General features: G+C 51.1%; 2 protein-coding genes across 2 annotated transcripts in view; one reads left to right on the forward strand and one right to left on the reverse strand.

Moving 5' to 3' along the window:
* Positions 1–278: 278 nt before the first annotated feature.
* Positions 279–6,678, forward strand: HPD (4-hydroxyphenylpyruvate dioxygenase; the record flags this gene model as incomplete). The annotated part of the gene is given in 19 exon segments (XM_032128345.1): positions 279–398; positions 401–481; positions 483–515; positions 517–555; positions 557–784; positions 786–1,097; positions 1,302–1,328; positions 2,056–2,118; positions 2,800–2,904; positions 3,051–3,093; positions 3,186–3,268; positions 3,398–3,487; positions 3,575–3,678; positions 3,841–3,918; positions 4,083–4,245; positions 4,578–4,649; positions 5,359–5,481; positions 5,618–5,734; positions 5,820–6,678. Coding segments are annotated over 19 exon segments (1,992 nt in total), but the record flags the coding sequence as incomplete, so codon positions are not given.
* A 1,128-nt stretch (positions 6,679–7,806) lies between these two features.
* SETD1B (SET domain containing 1B, histone lysine methyltransferase) overlaps positions 7,807–17,614 on the reverse strand; it is a 47,777-nt gene continuing 37,969 nt past the window's right edge. The window contains exons 13-18 of the mRNA XM_032127904.1: positions 15,848–17,404; positions 14,326–14,492; positions 13,978–14,109; positions 13,755–13,874; positions 13,273–13,410; positions 7,807–12,568 (exon numbers count right to left, since the gene is read on the reverse strand). Of these exons, the coding sequence (XP_031983795.1) occupies positions 12,395–12,568; positions 13,273–13,410; positions 13,755–13,874; positions 13,978–14,109; positions 14,326–14,492; positions 15,848–17,404 (2,288 nt within the window). The 3' untranslated portion in view covers positions 7,807–12,394. The remainder of the gene's footprint in view (positions 12,569–13,272; positions 13,411–13,754; positions 13,875–13,977; positions 14,110–14,325; positions 14,493–15,847; positions 17,405–17,614) is intronic.

Here is a 17,614-nt window from a genome sequence, read left to right on the forward strand (position 1 = left end):
CGTGCCGGGGGTGACAGCGGGGCGGCAGCGGTGGCAATAACGGGGTGGCACAGCCGCGTCAGTGCCTCTGCGGCACACCGCTGTGGCGCTAGCATGGGGTGGCACAGCAATGTCACCGTCACTGGGTCACACTGCTGTGGTGGTGCCGTGGGGTGCCTGTGATGGTGACATGTGGTGGCACAGCAGTGTCACCGTCGGTGAGTTACACAGCTTTGATGGTGACATGTAGTGGCACAGCGGTGTCACCATCACCGGGTGACACAGCTGTGGTGGTATGATGTTACGACCCTCTCCCTGCTGCTGACCCCTCTCCAGTCTGTGCCTTAGCCGGGTGGTGCACGGCATCCATGTCCCATGGATTGTGGCAGCAGGGGACAGCCCCACCACTAGACCCTGACCCCTGTCCTCCGTGCCACTGGCACCCCCCCAAGCCCCCTGTGCTCATCCTCCCTGGCCCCGCTGGTGGCTCCGACTTCCCACCACTCCCACTCAGGTGGAGTCTGTGCGCTGGTGTCTTCCCCGGCAGGGCCACCTCCTGCCCCCTCCTCCTGCTGCTCCCACATTTTGGGGTCCCTGCAGCACTGGGCTCACCGGGGCTGAAGGTGGCACCGCGTGGCCCCGTGCACCACGCACCCAGCTGGACTCTACAGGCTGTCCTGGCTCAGCGCTGCCCAGGATGACACGTCCCCAGGGAGGGGTGAACGTCCCCAGGGGCAGCGGGCGGGCCGGGGGATGCGCTACCCCAATTGCGTCACTCCTCTGTGACCCCGGCACAGACGGGGCAGGGGTTTGCTTGGGGGGTCAGCAGGGTCCCAACCCACGGCAGAGCCTCACACTCACCCCCTGCACACTCACCCTCACCACCCTCCACGTTTCACCCCGCAGTGCCACTGCCGGGGCTGCAAACGGCCCCAGTGACAGCCACCCACCACCCCCAGTCTGGGCAGTGCCCAGCCCAAACCAAACACATGCCTGGGTTGGTGGGGGGAGAAGGTGGGGCCGAGGAGGAGCCTCCTGGTCCCGCCGTTATATTAAAAGCCCCGTTCTCTTGCTCTCTTTGCTGCTGTCACATCGCCAAGTCACAAAAATGGTAAGGGGCACCAGATGAGAATTAATTGAAATGTCGGGGGCTCCATGGCCTTGGGAGGTTTAAGCTGTGCTTGAATTTGGATTTTCCAGTGACTGTGCTGGAAGTGGCACAGCAGAGCTGCTCCTCACAGCCTGACCTTTGGATTCAGCTCCCTGGGGGCTGCCGTAGCTGCCCGACCCGCTAATGTCTCTCTTTTCTCTTTCTCTTTCAGACGTCTTACACAGACAAGGGAGAAAAGGTAAGAGCCGAGTCGTGTCCCTGTCCTGCCCCTCTGCCTGGTGTGAAATATCGGTCCTGTTAGTGCAGATAATATCCATTCCTTGATTACCTGTTGAAATCAGAAGTAAAACTGGTCTGGCTGGGCCATGCTGTAAATTAGTATTAAGAATTGAAATTTCTGTTTTGGGAGGAGAGTGACAAACAGGAGATGATGGGTATTTCCCAGTCAAACCAATCCTTAAGTAGAATCCTCATTCCATGCAACATTTATTTCCAAATGCTGCCTCTTTTTGCCACCTTTTTCACCTTTAAAGTGTTTCCAGTGCTGGGTGCCCTGTGCCAGGCTGGGCAGTGGTGGGGAACAGAGCGAAGGGGGATCTGTCCTGGCCCTGGTGGTTGTGTAAGAGCTTTTGTGGGAGAATTAATCTTTAACACTGTGAGGTTTGTGGGTGGGCAGCCCACTAGGACAGCCACTTATGGGGGGCACTGGGAGAACTGGAAGTATGGCTGTGGCCCCAGGCAAGCTGAGGCTTTGTACCTTCCAACCTGCAGTGCAGGATCCTGTGGATTTGACTGTAAAGCACTTTGGAAAATCACCATTCGGGGGCTGTGCCACACAGTTAATTCAGATGCATTTGGAGGAAATGCATTTTCAGGGTCATGGCTGCTGCTTCCCCCTGCTCCGGAGCTGAGCTGAAGGAAAGGCAGCAGCAGCAGCTTTCAGCCCTGTTTTCCTTTCCTTTTAGCCCCAACGAGGCCGCTTCATCCATTTCCACTCCATCACCTTCTGGGTCGGCAATGCCAAGCAGGTGAGAGGCTGCGGGCACCGGGCACGTGTGCCAGGACACAGCCGTGCCAGGGGACACCTCCCACGCCGGGACAGGCCGGGCGCTCTGGGCATTGGCTGCCGGGGGGGTGGTGGTTCATCCCAGCAGCCCCTCGGGCAGGGATGTGCCGATGTCCCAAAGCCCGGCCCTGGCCTGGCGCCGATGGCCTTGGTGGCCCTTGCGCAAGGCGAGGGGCGACTGCCGGGGGCGTGCGCGGGGACATGGCTCATGTGAACCAGCGCACGTGGCCGGGCCCAGCCGTGGCCACCAGCCCGCAGAGCTGCACGGCCTCGTGGCAGCTGCTCTCCATCCCTGGGCGAGTTAAAAACCGCTCTGCTTCACACCCGAGCTGCTTTTCACCCAGCCTTGCAGAACAGAGGACAGGCAGAAATGTTTCCTGCTCGATGGCGGCCCTTGCAGAAAGTTCTGGAGGCTGCACTTCCCACTCAATTTGGGCTTTTTCCTCAATCTGGGCCCTTTCTTGCCTCTGCTTTCCCCCCCTGGGCTGCTGGAGGAGGCAGAGAAGCTGCTGCCCGTGCCCACGCACACATACAGACACACACAGGGCAAGTGTGACTTGTACCTGCCATGGTGGCTGTTCTCCACGGGCTGTGGGCCACCAGCACCACAGCTTCAACCAGAGGGACTCTTTCCTGCCCATAGGCTGCATCCTACTACTGCAACAAGCTGGGGTTTGAGGAGCTGGCGTACCGGGGGCTGGAGACTGGCAGCAGGGAGGTGGTGTCACACGTCATCAAGCAGGACAAGGTAAGGGAGCCCCTGGCAGAGGTGCCACTGCCAGGGCAGGGAGAGATGAGGTGGTGTCAGACACCTGGGGGCTGCCAAACCCTGTTTGAACCATGAAAACCTTCACCTGTGCTTCCATCCTCACTGCTCCTCCTCTTCCTCGGCAGATTGTGTTTGTTTTCTCGTCTGCTCTGAACCCAGGCAATGAGGGTAGGTGTCCTTGGGGGGGGATGGAGTGGAAAATGGCCGTGGCAGAGCAAAGCAGTTCTGCTCATGCCTGTGGCTGTTCCTGCTCTGGGCAGAGATGGGGGAGCACCTGGTGAAGCATGGTGATGGGGTGAAGGACGTCGCCTTCGAAGTGGAGGACTGTGACTTCATCGTGCAGGTGGGCAGCCCCTCCACCCCCTCCCTCACAGCCCCCCAAAACGGTGAGGGGAGGCAGGGAGGGCCTGGGGATGTCTCCCCCTGGCCCAGGGGAGCTGTGGCAGGACAGGATCTCTCTCCTTCCACCCAGAAAGCCAAGGAGCGTGGGGCTGTGGTGGTGAAGGAGCCGTGGGTGGAGCAAGACAAATTTGGGAAGGTGAAGTTTGCAGTGATCCAGACGGTGAGTGGCAGGGCAGGGTGGGGTCCATGGAGCAGGGAGGCCCCCACATAAACGAAGCCACAACACAACCACTTTTCCCCCTTGCAGTACGGTGACACCACCCACACCTTGATAGAAAAGCTCAACTACAAGGGCCTGTTCCTCCCGGGGTACCAACCGCCCCTCTTCAAGGACCCCCTGCTGCCCAAGTTGTGAGTACTTTCCAGAGGGTCCTGCCTGGCTCTTTTCCATCGTGTCCTGGTGGGATATCCCACCAAGGAGCTGGACAGGTCCCCACTGCCTTACCCTGGAGCCCCCCAAACTGTGGGGTGCCCTTGAGCCTGGCTGAGACCCTCCTTGGTTTCCTCCCACAGACCGAGCACCAAGCTCAGCTTTGTTGATCACGTTGTGGGGAACCAGCCCGACCTCCAGATGGTCCCAGTGGCGGACTGGTAAGAGTGGGGAGAGCTGGTGGGAGGTGGGATGGAGCAGCAGCACAGCTCTGCTGGTCTCACCACTTCTGACGAGGGTGGCTAGGGCTAATGGAGCCAGAGCAGAGCTCCATTAGTGCAGGGAGGAAGCGAGAGGTTGATTGTGCCCTTTGTGGCCTGGGCAGGTACCAGAAGAACCTGTTCTTCCACCGCTTCTGGTCAGTGGATGACAAGCAGCTGCACACCGAGTTCAGTGCCCTGCGCTCCATCGTGGTCACCAACTACGAGGAGACCATCAAGATGCCCATCAATGAGCCAGCACCTGGCAAGAAGAAATCCCAGATTCAGGTGAGTGGACACTGGTGGTTGAGACATCTGGCTGCCTCCACTTCCAGGGTGGCCTTGATGAAGGAAAAGGGACCAAGGGTCAGTGATTTGGAGCCGGAGCAGACCTGCTGTGCTAAAGTGGCTGCTAGAAAGCAATCCTGGCTCTGCTTGGGTCTGACAAACCCTGGGGAAGCCACTGCGCAGAGCCGGTTTACCCCTGATCTCATCAAGAGTGTCTCTGTCATTCCATGGTGCCCCTGGCCTGATCTTGCCTGCATATTTTTAAGCCCACACCCATCCCTTTGAACTTGTAGCTGCACTGTCATTACCATGGTGACATCTTTTCCCTGTAGGAATATATAGATTACTACGGAGGGGCCGGAGTCCAGCACATCGCACTGAACACCCCCGACATCATCTCAGCAGTGAGTGCAGCCCTGGGACCCCCTGCCCTGGGATCCCCCTACCCTGAGAGCTCCCTGGCATGGGAGCCCCCTGCCCCAGCCTGTCCTGCCCTGACTCTGGGCATGGTGCTTGTCACAGACTGTGGTGGACCATGACCCCATCAGGGTACAAGGACACAGAGTGAACGGGCTTTGTGCTGTGGTTGTTTTACAACCAGGATTAACTGCCCAGGGAGTCACTGCAAAGGGACCTTCCTGCACATGTGAGCTGCCTGTCCCTCCAACTTAAAGCAATTGGGGTCTGCAGGGCCCGTGGTGGCACCTTTGTCCTTGCAGGGTGCCTGGTGGGGACTCAGGCAGCCCAGGCTGCAGAGCTGAGCCCCAGAGCCCATCACCCACCTTCAACTGGGGCAGGGGCAGGTCTGGGTTGAGCCCAGCTATTGCTGAGCACCTGGGTCTGGGCTCCTCTCCAGACCAAAGGGCCTCCAGAAGTATCAGTAGGTCAGAGCAGGACAAATCCTCCTTGCACAGCTCTCTGCAGTGCCTGGGGAGGGCATCTTGGGCCTGCCCATTCCTGGTGCCAAAGAGAAACGATGAGCCAGGTTCCCATGCTTGACATTAGCCAATGCCACGGGAAAGCATCTGTGCCCCAACACTGCCCATCCCAGGAAATGCTCCTGGCACAAACCACTCCCAAACTGAGCCAAGCTGGGTCTCCCCTGCCTTGCAGATCACCAACCTGAAGCAGCGGGGCATGCAGTTCATGGATGTGCCCTCCACCTACTACCAAGTGCTGCGGGAGAGGCTCAAAACGGCCAAAATCAAAGTGAAGGAGAACATTGACAAGCTGGCGGTGAGTCAGGGAGGGAAAAGGCCTGCCCAGGGCTGGACCAGCTCCCCAGAGTGCTTTGCAGGGATGTGAGTGACACAGAGAGCCCCATTCGCTCCGCTGTGCGTCTTCAAAGTGTCACCTCATTTCTTTTCTCCAGGAACTGAAAATCCTGGTGGATTTCGATGAAAAAGGCTACTTGCTCCAGATCTTCACCAAACCAGTTCAAGACAGACCCACGGTCTTTTTGGAGGTGATCCAGAGGCACAATCACCAGGTTGGTTTGAGGATCTCCCACTGATCCTGGCCGTGAGCCCTCAGGGCCACCAAGCCCCTGGTCTGTAATGTTGCTGTCTCCACAGGGCTTTGGTGCCGGGAACTTCAAGTCTCTGTTTGAAGCCATAGAAATGGATCAGGATGCCAGAGGAAACCTGACTGTCCTGGAGCCCAACGGGGAGACCAAGCTCATGTAGAGGATGGCAGGAAGTGCCACCCTCACCCCTAAGGAGCTGATTCCAAATAAACTGGGAAACACCCGATGTTTTGGTAAATAGCCCAGACTTGAGTGCCACAAACCCAGGGAAGCCACTGCCAAGTTGGACAATGTCAAAGGACCCAACACCTCTCCCAACCCAGCCCCGGCGCTGCCCTTCCTGGGAGATGGGGTGTGGGAAATAGCAAACACACTCTCAGAAAGCAGCTTAGTCTGATCCAAATCACGGAATTCTTAACAAAGGGCAGATTTAAGGCATGGGCCAAAGACATGCAGCTACAGAGGAAGACAGAAGAAACAACTGGGAGTGCTCAAATTTAGTCTATCCAAAGTTTTAATTTTAGCTACACAGGAAACTGCGAAAGCACAGAGGCGTTTGCCTCTCTGCGCATCTCCTTTTCTAAGATTTTGGTTTAATTGCTTTTAGACTCAATCTTGAATTTCAATTTGCTGAGAATAAACACAGTTTTAGGGAATGAGAATTAATCGTATTTATGTATTTCAGCCTTCCCAAGGCAACAGAGTCTTGCTCTAATACCTGTAAATTCCTGCATTAATGATGGGTTGGGGCTTCTCCCATGTTTCAAGCAGTAATTGCTGGCATTGGCAGCGATTCCTTGGCTCAGATCCTGGCTGCATGTGCAAAGTCTCCTCTGGGTGTTGCTCTGGTGTTGTCACTGTCCTTTGCACGGGGAGTTCCTCCCCAACACAATAAATCCCTTTTCTGACATGGCCTGAGTGCCTGGGGAGTCCCTGTGTTCCCCAAGGCTACAAATCCAGCAGACCCCATGTACAACCCTCAGCCCACAGCTGCTGAAGGACACCCTGGGGTCCCCACTGTTGCACAGCCACCCTCCAAAGCCCCCATGTTCCCAGTTTCCCAGCGTGGGAGCTCTCAGACTCTGAGCAGCCCAAGCCCCTGCCGAGCCCTCGGCTCAGGACGAGCTCCTTGGACACGAGTCCTTCCCCCAGCCCCCTCCCAGCCCCTCCAGGCTGAGCCCCCGAGGCGTGGCTGCCCTGCAGCCCTGTCCTGTGCTCACCTGTGGAATCCAGGAGCTGAGCTGGGAAGTCACCTACAGCCTCTGTCCTGTCTCTGCCACCCCCTCCTCCATCAGCCATTCCACTGGTCCCTGCTCCAGGTATTTCTTTTTAAATAAAAGCTCAGAGAGGCCACTGTGACCCCCCCACACTGGGGAGGGGTACATGGGCCAAACCTCAGCAGCCCCCCCAGCTGCCCCCTTCTCTGGATCCCAGGGAGCAGAACTAATCCAGATTTCATAGAATCACAGAATATCCTGAGCTGAAAGGGACCCACAAGGATCATCCAAGTCCAACTCCTGACAATTTGAATAAAATGATTTTAAAAAGAAGGAAACCAAAGAGCCTCTGGCCCCAGCAGCCTCACAGCATCACTGACACCTTGCCTGGTGGTTAAGGGCTTTTGCCTTCATAAAGTTAAAAATAAATAAATAAAAAAAGGATATGAACTCAGACAATCCAGGGCAGAGGCTGGAGGAGCAGGGACCCCTCACCTGCTGAGGCTGGACATGTTTGGGACTCCTGGCTCACTGTCAGGAGGGCTCTGCTTCAGCTCTGCAGCGTTGTCAAGATTTTTAATACTGAGACATTTCTTAAAGTTTATAGACTTGAATCACTCACATACTTCTTTCGTGCAATATAATGTTGCTTAAATTCATTTCCTGCTCACCAGAGTTAATATTTTCAGTAAACTTTGCTGAAAACCAGTTCTTCACACTGTTCTTGTTCTGGATCTGCCTCCTTGAGCTCTCACAGTTCCCAGCACAGGTCTAAGAGCAAAAAGCTGCCCTGGTAATATATTAAGCACAACATAATTTTTCTGTAAGAAAAGTCAGTATATTTATGGTTTGCTTTATAAAAGTTACTATAATACAATGGTACATAGTATTCAATTCACAAAAATATGAACAAATATATACAGCATGACACATCCACAACAAAAACACTTTCTTCAAAACAAGATACATACTGGTGACAGATTCTATATGCACAAAACATCCCTAAATTTATAAATTTGCTTAACGAAAGAAAAAGCAGAAATCCTAAATCTTCAAAGAAGAGTTGTTGTTTTTTTTAAAGGAACTTAGAAAAAAAAAATTTTTTTAATTTATTGCAAATCATTTGACCTGCCTACTTTTAAAGGAGGCCCTTGATTTCCACACTGGGAATTAAAACAACCAGAAAACTGCAAGAATTGGGAGCTGGGTGTTCTTCCACTTTGCTTCAAAACTGCCCCATTGATTTAGAGTGTCCTTCTTGATGTGTTTCTTTGCACTTGGACAAATCCTACAGTGGCAATTAAGGAGGAAACTCATAAAAAACAAATATTAAACTGAAAAAATCCAGTTGCAAATTCGCTTAAATACATTTTAGGGTGTCTATTAGACTGTACACATTTCCTCGCTTGAAATAAATAGATTTTGCACATTAGGTTTCAGACTGAGGGAGGGGGGAAAAGAAGAAGCCTTGACTTGGCAATTTTTTGTCTTCAGTTTCTTAATGCTTCTAATTTCATCTATTTATTTGACAAAAAACCCCCGTATTTATACAGAATTTACATTATACAAAGCTTGACACAAGCTGTAAATGCCACCAGCTCCTTTGCTATACTCAGTCCTTCTTCCTCCCCATCTCGACATGATTTAGAGCTGGAATCTGTTTTAAAAGAACTCCAAATTACAATAGTCACTTTTAATAAACTATTTACATGCTCTTGAAGTACAAAGAAATCAGCAAAAAATTTCAACATGTTTCTACAAGAAACAGTGTTTGAAGAGAAGATTCTTGAGTTCACCTATGTACAGAAGATGCATTTTTTTTATACTTCAAAATCCTTTTCTTCCTTAAATTTTTATTTTGTACAGAAATGCACTGAAATGATCCCTGAAAAAGGTCACAGAAACCGGAACTGAAACTACTGTGTAATTTGCTGGAGTTTAAAAATGATGGTTGCTTTTTTCTTCCTTGTAGAAATAAGCTGCTCTATACAATATAAATAACTGCAAGATGAGCCCCATCCCCTCCCAGACCCCCGAGAGTCACGGACCAGCCTGGGACTGCAGAGAGGTGAGAACCCCATGGATCCCGTGGATGCCAGCAGGGAGGCACCTGCAGCCTGAACTCACACCAGCTGCTAACTGAAGGCTTAAATTCTATTTCCATAATTTTGCTCTGCTCTCTTGGGTCATTCCTCCCAGCGAGATGGAATTTTGCAGGGAGCACAATGTCTCTCTCTTTTCTTGTCTTAGGCTCGAGCTGAAGTGACAATAAATTTGGGGGTGGGCTTTTCACTGCACAAAAGCACTGCAGTCCCCGTAAGCAGCACAGGCTGGTGAGGTTCCTCTTTATCCCTGTCACTGTATCCATGGGGTGCTGGGGAGCCTGTGCTGAATGTGAACCACACAGCTCCTGCCCTCCTCTCATCCCACCCCTTGCCAAGTACACAGCAAAGGATTAGAGGCATCCCCAAACCTCATCTGTGGCTGCAGAGCTCCCCTGGCCCAACGAGACCCCGCTGGCTGGCAGGGACAGAGCGCCCATGGAAATCACTGCATCAGACTTGGGAGTCCTCACCCTAAAGTGATTTATTTGGGGGTCAGGCAGCTTCCCAGTCCAAGGCAAAATATCTCCCAGTTAGGACTCTGCAAGCCAAGATTTACGGAGAAAAAAAGAGAAGCCTCAGGTCTGGCTTTGAGACCGGACTAACATGATTTTTCAGAAGTGCTGTGGCTTCAACAGCTCTGTTTCTTCCTGGGGAACTTCTGGGAGCTCAGCTCTTCTAAAAACTCACATTATTTGTCTGGGATCCTGAAAGGGGATGTATTACAGGCAGTTTTAGAAGTACCCAAGTGATTTAGGTGCTCATGGTCTTCGGCACCCAAATCCCTTTGGTGCTCCTAAAAACACACAGTGAATGTGACAGTGACCTTCCTCCCCACCTTCCTCACCAAGGATTAAGGCAAACTGCAGGGGCTAATCCCATCCAGAGCACACAGATATGCTGGGAAACACAGAACTGCCAGCAGGTTCTCAGGGCTGGGCCATTTGGGGTATCCTCACCCCCACAAATCCACCATTAACACACTGGTTTGATGGAGCAGAGAGGGAGAAGGCCAAGGACAGGGGCTTCAGTTCTGACACACAGGAAACTTCCGTGCATTTCCAAAGCTTTGAAAGTCAAAGGCCAAGCTGCAGAGGTGCCAACTGGAGCATCAACACATTGAACCTCATTCAAAAAAACAACAACTAAACTGAGCAGCTGGTTTAACTCCCAAATGCCACCACTGCAGTTCCAACCAACATTCAGTGACAGAAACTTGTGCTTCTCACAATTTTAGGTTCTGGGTCACCAACACCCAGTTGCTGGAGAGATTTATGGAGAAAGGGGGGAAAACAACAAAACTGAACTGAAACAAAAGCAGAGATGGACCATGGACTGTCCAATCTCAGAGACAATTTGCTCGCCCTCAGACAGAAACACAGGTGGTATTAAGGCAGCTTGTAGCAGTCTGTGTATTCCTGCTCTATCAGACCTTTTGTCTGAAAAAGAAATTCAGAGGCAGAGGTCTAACCTACATTACAAGCTCCACGCTGCAGTGCAGGCCTGGCAACTCCATGGAAGAGCTGAAAAAACTTCCAGGAACCTCCTCTGCAAGGTTGTCACCTCTGCTCAGGGAGGTTTGGAAAGGCTACAAGAACACAGCTGCGCAATTTGTTCTGTGGGGAGAAGGTGTTTAGTTATGCAGATAATCTTCCCATTTCATAATGACATTGCAACTTCCCCTTACAAGCCAATTAAAAAGGGTTTAGTACAACTAATCTCTACTTTTAAAGCAGGAGAAATTAAATGCAAATTGAAAAACTGATCCTGTCTATACCTGAATGGTCGCATAACATTTCCAGATCTCATCCAAAGAGCTGGTTTTTTGGTGTTTTGTCCCATTTTTAAATGGAACCTCTTGAAAAACTGCAACCTTCACCTCAGCATATCTACAAGGACAAAATACATTGAGAAATCATTTTAAAACATGCCTTCCAAATTTAGAGAAGCATTCATTCCCATGCTATAGATGGGGGGGGACAGGATTGCTCTCAGGGACACTTTTACCATGATTTTCTGGAGGGATGGGACCACCCCAGGCCAAGTTACTGAGTAACAGAGGGAGGAGAGCGGGGCACAGCTTGCTCCTATCACAGGAGGCATCTCCCACATCCAAGGACAGAGCAAATACTCCACGTAAAACACTGGAAGGGCAGGGAAATGCAGATGAAAGTGAGAAAAAATGAATACAAGTCACACATCAGCCTGCTTCCCATCCACAGGAAGAAAATCCTGCTACAATGTGGGCCGTAGTCTTTGCTTGCAAGCAGGGCAGGATTTCTACAGCGTAAACAAGGGCTGAGCTGTCCTCTTAATCTCAGCCTCCTCTGCAAGCAAGACAAGCCCATCTCCAAGGAATGGGCATCCCCAAAGGCCACACGATGCTACAGCTGCACAGCTGACTCCACTTCTTCCTAGTGACTGCAGTATCCAAGGGTTTCTCACAGGCAGGTGCAGAGGTTTTGATCCCCCATGGACCAGCATGGCATAGAAAATGAGAGAGGAGCCCAAGGAGGGGAGCTGAGGTCTGGCTGACCTGACTCTGCCCCAGGGGTCTGGCTGAGGGGACTTGTTCAGGCTCATCCCTAATGAAAAGGCAGGACAGTTCAGCTCTAGTCTCACTGTGGACACATCTCCACACACACACACACACCCCTAAGCACACACACACACTCATTCACACACCCTCAAGCCTCTGGCTTGCTCTGTAACATCAACCTTACATTTATTTACAGCTTACTCTGAGAAATCTGTGCAATTTCAGCCAATCAAGCTCCCAACAAACCCTATTATGGCATTTTCAGTCTCTGCTTCACATTTAAACGTTGAATGTCTTTTTCAGCCAACGAAACTGATGAGAAAAAGGTAGCAGCATTTATGAAAAGATGAAGGTTTATAACAACAACTAAAAAAAAAAGGTACCATTATCCCATTACGGAGCATTACTGTAGGGACTGAACAGAGAAGCTAGTGTTTGGATAGACCATGCCACAAAAGGTAGCCACCTTTTTGTGTGCGTGTTGGATCTGAAAAGGAAAGAGCACCTGAAACATGAACAGTCCTCGTAAGCGTGTGCGCTTTTTGCTTTCACTCGTGATCCTGGCAGAAGTGCGAAACTTGCTTGGTTTTCTTCTCTTTTTCCTTTTTTTTTTTTTTTTTTGTAAGTATTTTTTTGCTTTTAAATTTTTTTCTTCCTTTTTTCTGTTGTTTTTTTTTTTTCCTCTTTTTTTGGCAAAGTGCAACCACACCTGGTTACCACAGTTTTGACATGGCCGAAGGTGCAAGTGTGACGAGAAACCTTGAGTTCAGTTCAGGGTTCCCCTGCAGTTCTCAGAGCCACAGAGACACGGGATTTTTACATCCTCAATTGGAAACTTGTAGTCGTAGGTAATTTCCTCGTTCACATTGATGTGCTGCTTGGAGTAGATGACGATCTTCTTCTGAGACTCCACCGTGATCACTTTAGCATAACAATTTGGCTGCAAGAGTGACAGAACAGGTGATGATGGTTCTGAGGGCCATGGCTTCCCAGCCTCCACACAATCATTCCAAGATAAAATAAAATGGGGCCATCCTTTCCCGAGACAGCCCCAGCCATGCTTCCAGAGCCTGGACCCAGGGCAATCCTAGGGAGGGAGGCATAAAGCCAGAAAACAGAGCAGCCCTCCTTGTGCTGCTCCAAAATATCCACATTCTGGTCATTTGTGGCGCAAAAGAGCCTGGATGATGCTCCACCAAATTTGTCACAGGTTAAGAGCAGCTCAGTGCTTAATATTTTGGCCAGGCAGGCAAGTCTGAGTGTAGACTGCAGCACAGAGCAGAGGGGGAAAACAGCAGGGAATATTTTCCCATGTGGGCACTAGAAGCTGTTCCCACAGCTGATATTTGGTATGTTTTGAGGAAATATTTGTTAGATTTGCTTGCTCAGTGTCCATCAGGGTCCCCCAAGACAGTCAGGAGGGCTTTTGAGCGCACTCAGTCTCCCTGCATGTTTCATTTCTCAGGTCTCTCCAACCTCTTTACACTACTTTAGACCCTGCTCTGATCTGCTGTGATTCATTAACATTTAATCACAACCCTGCGACCCCCTGCCACTTCTGAGCACCCCAGTCAAGGCTGGCAGGGACTCCCCGGGTTTATCAGCATGTCAGGGAACAGTGACAGGCGAGGACACGGTACTCACATTGCAGCTGTGATTGATAAACCTGGCGAAGTTCCCGCATTTGGTGGCATCGATGATGGTGTCGTGGTCAACTCTGAACATGTAACTGCTGCCGATGCCTTCATCCTCGTATCGCTTCTCACGCATGTCAGCAATGACCTGCAGGAACCCCCAGGCAGGCTCAGGCCACGCTGAGCAACTGACCTGTGAGCAGCCACCTACACAAGGCTCCCCTGAGCTCTCCTGCGCCAGGCACTGGGGCTTTATACAACCCCCATCACCCCAAGAGAACACAGTTCAGGATGGGCCTCTTAAGGAGGATTCTCCGGAGTGCTCAGTTTCCATGGGTTGTTGAAAATCCCACCCCTGTACCTCCAAGCCGTATGTCAACCTCTGCCCAGCCCACAGAGCTGATGCCTCCAACCCAGGACTCCAACCCTTGCTGTTATACTCAAGGACTTCTTCCAGGGCTGGTATTTGCTCAGATTTCACACACAGCTTACCTGCCTGATGTTCTGACCCACGTATTCGATCACCATCTCATCAGCTGCAATGGGCTCCATAGCAAAAAGGCCCCAGTCGTGAATGTGACTCTTGCAGAATTTTAGCTTTTTCTTCCGGAACTGCATGAAGAAAACACCCCAAAACCCCAGCCCTGAATTAGCCACAGCACAGAAAGGGAAAGGATGTCTGTGGGTCCAAAATTTGCAGCAGGGGGTGATCTACCTTGAGCTGGTTGAACTTGAGCAGGTCACTGTCACAGCTACCAGTGAAGGAGGAGAGGAGCCTGCGTTGCTCTGATCGCCTCTCGGAACCAGCCCGGGTGGAAGCATGAGGTTGGGCAGGGATGCTCATACCCTGAGAGGACAAATGGGTGATTCAAAGCTGACCCAACACCCTGCAGGCTCCCTGTGAGCAGCCCCTCATGCTACAACACATCACCACAGAACACCTGACATCAAACATTAACACTTCCCACACAGCCCCAGCACGACAGGAAGCACCTACTGTGTGTGACAGAGCGTAAAACCAAATCCCATTCACACCTGGCACTCGTGGAGCACGATTCCTCACCTGTGTGTCAGCTGGAGGCTCCTCTGCAAAAGCTCGGCTATTGTTGAGGTATTTGAGTTTGTCCTTCTTATCAATTTTGTAATAGCCTTCGCTCCGTGCACAGCCCGTCACGTGCTCCCGCATCCCGTCATCCCGCTTCTTCTTCTTGGGGGTAGAAAAGCTGGTAGGTGTCAAGAAGTTAAGGAGAAACACAGCCAGAGGTGGATATCAGACTAAACTTGCTACAGTTGCACAAAGCTAACACCAGGAGCATGGAAAATTAGGAAGGTTTTGTGGGGTTGCAAAAAATAACACTGCTACTGAGATGTCCTCAGCCCAAAGGCCTTGGAGAGATGCTGCTCTCACCAGCCTTGGGAAATCAGCTCCTTCAGACACACATTACAAACCTTCAGGTTTGAAGGCACCTTCAGGGCTTTGGTTCCTGGAAGGACAGTGGAGCTGCACTACTGCCAGCTCACCCCACAGACACAGCCATGAAGGCTACAACTGAGACTGACCCAAAAATGCTCCCTGTGAGGCAAAACGTATCTTCAACACCAGAAAATTGAAGCAGAGGGACCATAAAAACCAAGAGGTGACTGCCTCAAAACCGGAGTGCTGAGGGTTTGCTGCAAAGCAGGTGAGCCTGCAGGTACTTTCACACTTGTCATGCAGTGTGGCACAGGATGAACTCAAGGTGATTTTTAAGTGGCTTAAAAAGTGAGTGTAATTTTGCTGTTACAATATAATCCTTATCATCAGGGAAACAGATTTATTTTCACTATGGGTTGTTAGTTATCACCGACTGTTTTAGGTGGTTTGGGCTTTTTTGGTTTTGCTTTCCTGTCTTGCAGGAAGCAAGGGATGAAGATATCTGAACTTCACACAATCTCTAGTATATATCTAGACAAACACACAAGGTGGTGTGTTTGTCTTCTTCAACACAAACCTGTATATCCTTCCTAAAAACACTACAGGAGAGTTCTGAGGTTTTAAGAACAGTCTTTTAGGCTCTGCTCTGGAGATCACTGCTGATGGCTGCACACACACAGAGCCCTGATGTGCCACCTAGAAACCACTGATTTTATCAGTATTTCAAACTCAAAGCAAGTTAAAGCTGCGAGAACCACTAACTCATCATTTTGGGCACAGATGGTGAGATTATTTTTACAGCGAGTTTTAGCTCCAAGTGAAAGCTCTGTATGTGCAGACTAGAAATTCCACAGGCAAACTGGAAAAAAAGTCTGGTTACATGCAGACAGAAGCTTCTCAAACTAGGAAGGAAACCTCCCCAGAAGAGGTGCCTACAGACTGCCCCTGCAGTCCCAGACTGAACGTGCAGCAAGAACAGCCACTTCTGCAGTATTTTTGTATTGCAGCTTCAGAGAATAAAACAGCCTAAAATTCCCTGCTCATCCAAGCAATTGCTATTCCTGTAAGCAACTGGTTCTCCCACCAACAAAGAGCCTTTTGCATTTGAAGTCCTAGCCAGCCACCATCTCATGCATCTCACACGTGTTGCCAATACAGTGAGAAAGGATATAAGGATGGAAAACCCACAGGGTGTCATTGAGCCAGTCCATACCATTGTCCTGCTGTAACAAGCGGTCATATGTGATACACATGAATTTGATATCCTCCTCATCTATGCCTCCGTTCCAGATATCATACAAAATGGTCATCTCCTCAAACTCGGAGCGCGGCCTGAACTGCGGCCGGGGCGGGGAATACTCGGGGGAAGGGATCACTGGCAGCTCCTCAGATGTCTTCTTCTGCCTTCGCCACTGTCTCTTAGGTTTTGCGTGAGCTTCTTCTTCCTTGAAGTCTTCATTCCACTGGTTCTCCAGTTCCTTGAATGGCAGTTTCTCTGCAACTGTCTCAGCTGCTATTTTCTCATGGAAACCGTCATTCCTGAAGTCCAGGGTGACGGCTTCAGGGTCTTTCAGTCCATAGTAGGCATCAGGATGTCCACTCAACAGCTCTTTGCCCATAGCACCTTCCACCAAGGCCACTGGCACGGGAGGAGGTTCTATGGTTTTGCCTGGGTACACATCCAGCGAGAGGACAGAAGGTGGGGACCGCCTTGGCCGACCCGGCCTCCTTTTGGGAAGAACAGAAGGTGGTGGTGGGGGAGGAAGAATAGAAGCCCCAGGGGGTACTTCTGGGGAGAGCAAACCAGGTTTCACTTCTGCCTTGCATTCCTCGATGGGCATTCTTCCATCTCCATGCATGCACGGCAGGGCTGCTACAGGTATTGGCTCATCAGGTGGCAAACCCATGTCCATGTGGAAATCTGCTTGCGGGGGGCTGGCAAAGGGGATAGGGGAGGGAACACTGTTCATGCTGATCGTAAGGGAAGCACCAAGAGGCTCTTTAGAGGGTTTCTCCTCTAGTTCATCCTCTGACTGTTTCTTGCCAGACAGAAGGCAAGGAATGGTAGCACCAGCCTCTGGGAAAGTAGGGGTGAAATTGAAATCTCTCCCAGGAGTCCGAGGAATGCCACTGTTAATGCCAGGAGATTGGGATGGGTAGGAAAAGGGGCTCCCTGGGACTTGAGGGGAACTGAGGGTCAAGCTACTTCCTGTAAGGGGAGCATCACTTCCTGGCGTGGCTGGAACAGTGTCCGTGCTCTGCGACTTCGCGAGGGGGTGTGAAGACTTGGCCAAAATGTCCCGCCCGGGAGTCCTAGGAATCTCTTCTTCCACGGATGTTTTGGTCACCATTAATTGTTCAGGGAACTTTTCTGGAGGGACTAAAGATTCTTCCTTGCCAGGAGTTGATGGCAGGGGAAGCATGGAGGATGGCACCTTGTGGGCTGGAAGCAGAAGAGTCTCAGTCTCCGAGTGGATCATCACCTCCCGTCCAGGCGTACGAGGCAGCCGCTCGTCCTCCTCCGCTGCCGATGGCGGCTTTGCTTTAACTCGGCCTTCCAAAGTGCTGTCCTCAGACTTGCCAAAGAAGCTGCTTTTGCTGGGCAGAGGTTCTCCAAAGACTCCCACTGGAGCAGAGATACAGAGCGTTGCCTCCTCATCTTGAGATGCAGGCTTTGGACCTTCCTGTACCTCTGCCTCCAGCATGGAAGTGGGTTCGGACTCTTCCTCTGAAAGGGGAAAAGAGAGGAGAATCAGGAGCTTTGCCTCCACTTGGTTACTTGCCACTTGCTAGTAAAGGCATGTTTAAGATGCCACAATTACAGAACAGCTCAATTCCACTGGGAGGCTTTAAAACTCCAGTGCTTTACATTTTGGAGGCACAGAGTGTAGAGTAATTAGACACTACCACACACTTTCCTAATGGACCATAAAAAACC

The sequence above is a fragment of the Corvus moneduloides genome, chromosome 18 (genome assembly GCF_009650955.1).
Source record: "Corvus moneduloides isolate bCorMon1 chromosome 18, bCorMon1.pri, whole genome shotgun sequence".
NCBI classification, from domain to species: domain Eukaryota; kingdom Metazoa; phylum Chordata; class Aves; order Passeriformes; family Corvidae; genus Corvus; species Corvus moneduloides.